Genomic DNA, 7,485 nt, shown 5'->3' on the forward strand with positions numbered 1-7,485 from the left:
GTTGAGAATTTCATTACTTATAATAATTGTACCAGTTAGGGTCCCCTCTATATAGACATTCAAAACATGAAGAAAATGTTGTTTTCTAATTTAAAATATTTTAGTTGTTTTATTGTAATCAACCAAAACTATTGGTAAAATACCGAGCCATAATTTTTTACGTTCGATATTATAAACTAGTATTTGTTAGATCATCATAATCTAAAAATTATTGCAATTACTGAGAGATAAGCAATTATTGTCATTGATCAAGTGACCAGCTTATTCTGTTTGAACGGCTAAATATACACAAAGTTAGGTTTAAGTCTCAATTTTAATTTGATGTCAGAGTCAAGTTCCACCGTTATGTGCTGGACTAGCCATACTTGGGTCAGATGTTTTACTCATAGTTGGATTATTTGTAAATTTCACGTTCCAAATGTTCATTCATGGATGCTCCAAAAGTTAGGTATATTACTTGTCTCATATCGATTCGATAAAATATCTCGAACTGGTTGAGATAGAGTCTCAACCTTAATTCACAATGGACATATTTGAGTGAAAACATCTTTTTCAAGCATGCTCCAAATGAAACTTTCCCCAAAGTCACAAACGTCTTATCCCAAATCCCATGCATGTAATGTGCAGAATCGACTTTTATTTCTTTATATTTATTGCAACCAGTCATTTATTCGTATTTCGTCAAAGAAAACGATAATAAACTAAGCCAACTTAAGATTTCTTCCATAAAATAACAAAATTCAATGAGTTGTATTACATTTTGTAGCCTTTTTTAAATTTATATGATAAGAATGTTAGAAATTTAAATTATACATGGTACATCAGTTCTTGGAAAATTTAATTTAATCAAATTTTAATTTAGCAATTTTGATAAACAATGATTTTTTATGAAATTCACGGGGTTGATATAACACAGTAATTTGCAAATAGTGTTGTATTATTGCCTGGTGGACAACCCGGCTGTCGTGTAAACTGAAAACGGCTGGTACAAAAAGCCATGAAGCTTTTGGAACGACGATAATGGTGGAATGGGATTTGGAAGCAGAAAGTGCAAGAATTCGCTTGAGAGTGAATTTAAGTGGAAGCCCAACTATCCCAGTTGTCCTTTTCCCTTACCAGAGTATTCTTCACGCGGGAGACGACCGACTTATTTGGATTTGATCCTATCGATTTTGGAGTAAATTACGCGTACGCATCAGCTGGTGGGCTCAAGCTATTCCACTTATGGTCGCAACTTTTGTGGTGTTGGTCCCCTGATGTAATATATATATACAGTTTCAGTTTAGCAAATGATTTTGGTTCTGTTAGTACCTTTTGCTGTGTTAGACCTTGTTTTCCGCTTTTGGTCATGTCAAGAAGCCGAATTTCGCCTGTCTCCTGTGTTCAAAAGGGCTTTCTTGTTTGCTTGTTGCTATGAATCTTTGGAATTCTGAGAATCTATTTTAGGTGACATATTGATTCTTTAACTATATGTAGTCTGGTAACAAAATTTAGAGTGGGATTTTCTGTTCATGATTACCGTATTGGTTTTAGTCATAATATAGCAGGATGGATTTGAATTTGCTGAGGGTGGTGGTGCCTTTGTCTCTTCTTTTTGTTGTGGGGTTCTCACAACAGATTTCAAGTCTAGGCAATGTTACATTTGGGGCTATTTTCACATTTGGTAGTATTAATGGGAGAGTGGCAAGGATTGCTATGGAGGCTGCTGTTGAAGATGTGAATTCTGATCCAAGAATTCTTGGAGGGAGAAAGCTAGTTCTCAGAACCTCCGATTCAAATTTCAGTGGTTTTCGAAGCATCATTGGAGGTACTTTGTTCTTTTTCTTGCATTTTTTGGCGAATGATTCTTGTTCTTCTCGAATATGGTTTATGTTTTGTTTTCTATGTTAGTATTGGAGAATAGGATACATGAATTAAATTAGAGTAATTCCTTTGACAAACATAGGATTGCAATATATGGCAAAGGATATCGTAGCAGTTATTGGGCCTCAAACCTCTGGAATGGTTCATATTTTATCACACCTTGCAAATGAACTCCATGTCCCAATGTTGTCATTTACGGCCTTGGATCCAACCCTTTCCTCTCTCCAATACCCGTACTTCATTCAAACGGCACCGAACGACCTTTACCAAATGACAGCAATAGCTGATATGGTTAGTTATTTTGGTTATAAAGAAGTGGTGGTTATTTACACAGATGATGATCAGAGCCGGGGATCTATGGTTGCTCTAGCCAATAAGCTGGGTGAGAGGCTTTGTAGAATCACATACAAGGCAGTGCTTTCTCCTGAAGCGTTAGCTACTCCACAAGAAATCAGGAACGAGTTAGTTAAGATTTCTCTGATGGAATCCCGGGTAATTGTTGTGCATGCTTTTGCTGCGGTTGGCAATAATGTTTTTGATATGGCTCATAGACTAAGAATGATGGAGAATGGATATGTTTGGATCGCTACAGCTTGGCTCTCTACGGTGTTGGATTCTTTACCCGTAACCAGAGAATCTGCCAAATCAATTCAAGGGGTTCTCACGCTTCGTCCCCACACACCAGACTCTACAAGAAGAAGGGCTTTCTTGTCTCGATGGAAGAGATTAAGCAATGGTTCAGTAGGGCTGAATCCATACGGCCTATACGCTTACGATACTGTCTTGATGATTGCCAAAGCAGTGGGAGAATTTCTTGAAGGTGGTGGCATCATTTCCTTCTCAAATGACCCAATTTTGAACAGTTTGGGAGGGAGCCTAAATATTGGTGCCTTAAGCACATTTGATGGAGGAAAGCAACTTCTTGCCAACATATTACAAACAAACATGACTGGTCTAACTGGCCAAATTGCATTCCAGCCTGATAAATCAATGATACGTCCAGCTTTTGAAATACTCAATGTAATAGGAGAGGGTTACAAGCAAATAGGCTATTGGTCTAATTACTCCGGTCTTTCTACGGTGCCTCCAGAGATTCTTTACAACAAACCACCTAATCGTTCAAGTGCGAGCCAACAATTAGAAGGTGTTGTATGGCCAGGAAGAACGATGGTCAAGCCACATGGATGGGTACTTCCGCACAATGGAAGACCCTTGAGAATCGGAATACCGGATCGAGTCGGTTACAAGGAATTTGTTTCTAAGGATGAAAAAACCAACGAGATCCATGGATATTGCATTGATGTTTTTCTTGCCGCTGCAGAGTTACTTCCCTATGCGCTGTCTCATGAATTCATCCCGCTCGGAGATAGACATAAGAATCCAAGCTACTCAGAGCTCGTAAATTTGATCACAACTGGTGTAAGCATAATAGCGAAAATTACAAGCAATTACTGCTTGAAAGGAACTTGTATATGTGCGTTAACATTTTTGGCTGTAGCAGGTCTTTGATGCAGCTGTTGGTGACATTACTATCGTAACAAACCGTACAAAAATTGTGGATTTTACTCAGCCTTACATTGAGTCAGGGCTTCTTGTGGTGGTACCAGTAAGAAAGCAGAGCTCAAGTGCTTGGGCTTTCTTGCGGCCATTTACTGCACCAATGTGGGCAGTCACAGGGGTGTTTTTCGTCATGATTGCAGTTGTAGTTTGGATTTTGGAACACAGAATAAACGATGAATTCCGTGGTCCTCCTAGGAAACAACTCATCACAATTTTATGGTCGGTTCATTTTAGCTTTGGCTCTATCCTTGTCTTGATGTTACATAAGCAAGTCCAAACTGTAACTTGGTGTTGGGGATCACAGTTTTTAATTGAAATCTACACACTGTGTAAAAACATTTTAATTTCTTAAACAGGTGGTGTTCGAGCCATACTGAAAAATTTCTGTTTCCATTTGTCCTCGTAGAGTTCATCGACTGATCTAGTTCATTTAGTTTCCTCTGTGTGTAATTTCTAGTTTTTTAACTATGTTCTCTCAATTGTTCAAAATCTAATCCTTCCTCTTTTGCCCTCTTTCAGGTTTGGCTTCTCAACTATGTTCTTTGCTCACAGTAAGTAACCTTCAGTAAATCTAATGAACATGGCCATAGTATTGCCCATTATACTATTATACAACATTGTTTATATTTCAGGAGAAAATACTATGAGCACACTTGGTCGAATGGTTCTAATCATCTGGCTTTTTGCCGTTTTAATCATCACCTCCAGCTACACTGCTAGCTTGACCTCTATCTTGACAGTGCAACAGATGGCCCCATCGATCAGAGGAATCGAGTCATTGATAACAAGCAATGACCGTATAGGATTCCAAGTTGGATCTTTTGCAGAAGATTATTTAAATGAGGAACTCAGCATAGCTAAATCGAGGCTTGTTCCTCTCGGATCACCAGAAGAATATGTGGATGCCTTAAGGAACAGAAGAGTTACTGCAGTCGTAGATGAACGTCCATACATGGAACTATTCCTCTCAAGCTACTGTGAGTTCCAAGCTGTGGGACATGAGTTCACTAAAAGTGGTTGGGGATTCGTGAGTATCTCAAAATTTTACGATGCAAAATCTGTTAAGGAGTGTAGTTTTGTTACCGCTATTGTCCGATGTGGCTGCATATATTATACATCCATAAAAAACTTAGTATTCAAACATCTATATGGCTTAAAAGATTTCAGAAGCAAGATTACTACTAATTGTGTCGATATCACAAATTTTTTAAAAAACTGATAATGAATTTTGTTGTAAAAGAGAAATCAAAAGTTTTCATAGCTTGTCATCATTGTTCCATTTTATTGATGTTAGTTAAATTTGCTATACTTTTTCAGGCATTTCCAAGAGACTCCCCTTTAGCGCTGGACATGTCCACTGCGATCTTAACGTTGTCAGAAAATGGCGAGCTTAAAAAAATACGGGACAAATGGCTGAAAGTACGAGGTTGCAGCCAGGCAAATACTTCAGGATCAAACAGATTTCAGTTAGATAGCTTTTGGGGACTTTTCATTATATGTGGAACGGCATGCTCTCTTGCTCTTATAATCTATTTATGCAAGATCATAAGAAAGTTCAATAGATATTTTGCTCACGAATCAGAACCATTGACACCGAACAGTTCACGGTCCTCACGAATCCAAAGATTCTTGTCGTTTGTCGATGAAAAGGAAGAAGATTTGAAGAGAAGGTTGAAAAGGAAGCACTCTTCGACTATAACCAGAGGTGATTCTGAAGAACATGGATCTTCAAGTGGAACTAAATCTGAAATTTTAGTCCAGAGGCCTAATGGCAATACTTATTTTCAATATTCTTAAGCCAACTGTTTTTATCATACATAATGTATTTTATAACATATATAGAGGATCATAAATATGTTTAGAAGAGATGTTGAGTAAACATTTTAAAATATTTGCTTCTAAAAGAGTTACAATGGCTAGTTTTTGAAATTTTCAAAAATCAACCGAACACAGAGAAATTATATTGAGTTTGATTCTAAGTCGAGCAGAAGAAACTCAACATAATCATCTAAAAAGATATTAAAAAAAATTGTAAATTATTTGAATACAATGAATGTTAAAATAATAAAAACTGTTTGGTTGAAACATTTTATCAAATATTTTGTATACAACTTTTTAATATTTAAAAAAACACATAAAATGATTCATAAATGACTACCAAAGCATTAGCAATAATTAAATGTGATAAAATAAAGAAACATAAATTTGTTTATAGAATTTTGAAGCCAAAATTTTGCTACATCTCCCCTTCTTCCGTTGCATAAAAAAATTTAACCAAAAGACTTTGATTTATAAAACCCCTTGTACAAAATCTGATGGATCGGTTCTCACACGTTCGAAGGTGCTTCAAACACAATATTCTCAATGAGCTACGATAGCTCGTGTTCTAAGAATGTAAACACCGATGAATTAAATTGAGTTTGGTTTTTAAACCAAGTGAAAATACTCGAAGTAATCATGCGTTAAGAAATCTGTTGTATTTGAAAGCCTTTTAACTTGTGTAAATTGAATAAATGAAATGAAGAGGATCAGTTCTAGCATATATCAGTTTAGTAATGATGAGAACTGAACTGATGATAGCTCGAACAGATCAAATCAGTTTCAAAACAATAGTTAAACAGTTAAACACACAAGATATGTTTATGAATGTTTGGAGACTTCAACTGCTCCTATGTCACCCCTTCTACCACCTCGGGTAGGTTTCACTAGAAGACTTTGATTTATACAGCACCTTGTACAAACCCACTCAGCTTAGGACTTACACTACTGCCTAAACTGAACTCCTAGCCTAGACTGAAGGCAGCACTTTCTAGCCAACACTTGTTTAACGTCTGTGTGATAAAAACTACATACACAAGTTTTTCGACTTTGTGCAAGACTCACTCAGCTATTCAATATGCTCCTTTCTCTGTATATGTGAGTGGTGGTGTGTGCGTGTGAGAGAGAGAACTGATCTCTAAATACAACACGAAAGTGTTCTCACACACTGAGGGATTTGTGCTTCTAATCTAAGCTGATAACATGTTGAAATGTTCCATGTGGACTGATTGCTTCTAGTAAGTTGATATGAATTGAGCGTGCACTTTCTTCTATCTTTTTCACACTCTCTATAATTGTTGCTGATCTTGGTCTATATTTATAGCAGCAATGCGATCGTACATCAAGACTCATCAAATATGTATGTTGCATTTGAATTCATTCCTCGATATTTGTTTTGTCCTTTCTGACAGTTATTCTGGAACGCCTTGTCTTTAAGCTCTACTACAACACCCATTATTGTCTTTTGACTGGACAAAAAGCTTTTCCTTAATGCGCGCAGCTGGATTCCATTTAGATAAGCTTGTCGTGTTCTGCAAACTGGTATATTCCTAACTGATTTTCTGAACTGGTCAGTTGAACTGGTCTTGAACTGGTTCGGTGAATTCAGTTGGCTCGTCAGCTGAACTGATTTCATTTCTTCAGTTGAACTAATCAGTTGGGCTCTTCATCAGTTGAACTCTTCATCAACTGGCTGGGGCTTCTGAAGTTCTTCTGTTGAACTACCTATCAGCTAGACAATCAATTGAACTGATCTCTGATAATTCAGTTGGACTGGTTCAGTTTGCTCAATCAATTAGCGCTTTCAGTTTGCGTCTCGATAGTTTTAGTTTTGGCTCGGTAACTGATCAGTTCAAAGCTTGATCAATTTTAGCTTTCTGCGCATTTAGGTAAATTTATCAGAAACAAAATAATAAGTTTTGTTAACATCAAAATCAAGATTGCGAATATGAAATGTTCCAACAAAATCACTTCGACTTTTGACTTGTCCCTTGCCTAATCGAAACACCTAGCATCCACTATGGCTCGGACACCAAGTCACACAACCAAATACAAGCATATTCTATAATATCTATATGCAAAGACTCATACTCAACTATTCTATGAATCACATTTCTCTTTTGTACGAGTGAGCTCTCTTCAAATGATGTATTTTTCAATACTTGAACATAAAAGAGTGTTCTACAAACTTGATTTGGTGTAGATGATATGCCTTTGAAAGTTCATTTATCTTTTTGTTCAACG

General features: G+C 36.8%; 1 protein-coding gene across 2 annotated transcripts; it reads left to right on the top strand.

Moving 5' to 3' along the window:
* The first annotated feature begins 749 nt into the window (after nucleotides 1–749).
* On the top strand, nucleotides 750–5,289 carry LOC142553954 (glutamate receptor 3.2-like). Of its 2 annotated transcripts, none has more exons than XM_075664524.1 (6): nucleotides 750–1,807; nucleotides 1,946–3,282; nucleotides 3,365–3,642; nucleotides 3,943–3,974; nucleotides 4,056–4,400; nucleotides 4,741–4,982. In XM_075664524.1, exons 1-6 carry the CDS (start codon nucleotides 1,549–1,551, stop codon nucleotides 4,815–4,817), a joined length of 2,328 nt encoding a protein of 775 aa, XP_075520639.1. In that variant the 5' UTR covers nucleotides 750–1,548; the 3' UTR covers nucleotides 4,818–4,982. The 2 variants fall into 2 exon arrangements, with proteins under 2 accessions (XP_075520639.1, XP_075520638.1); XM_075664523.1 differs by having other exon boundaries at nucleotides 762–1,807; nucleotides 4,056–4,450; nucleotides 4,741–5,289.
* Nucleotides 5,290–7,485: the final 2,196 nt, after the last annotated feature.

Source organism: Primulina tabacum, chromosome 8, assembly GCF_025594145.1.
Source record: "Primulina tabacum isolate GXHZ01 chromosome 8, ASM2559414v2, whole genome shotgun sequence".
Taxonomy (NCBI): Eukaryota; Viridiplantae; Streptophyta; class Magnoliopsida; order Lamiales; family Gesneriaceae; genus Primulina; species Primulina tabacum.

What these genes read in the sequence shown, in the direction of transcription:
- LOC142553954 (XM_075664523.1), top strand. Translation starts at nt 1,549, where the DNA reads ATGGATTTGAATTTGCTGAGGGTGGTGGTGCCTTTGTCTCTTCTTTTT. An exon ending in TAAATTTGATCACAACTGGT is followed by an intron (nt 3,283 to 3,364) that starts GTAAGCATAATA and finishes TGGCTGTAGCAG; the next exon opens with GTCTTTGATGCAGCTGTTGG. An exon ending in CTAAAAGTGGTTGGGGATTC is followed by an intron (nt 4,451 to 4,740) that starts GTGAGTATCTCA and finishes ATACTTTTTCAG; the next exon opens with GCATTTCCAAGAGACTCCCC.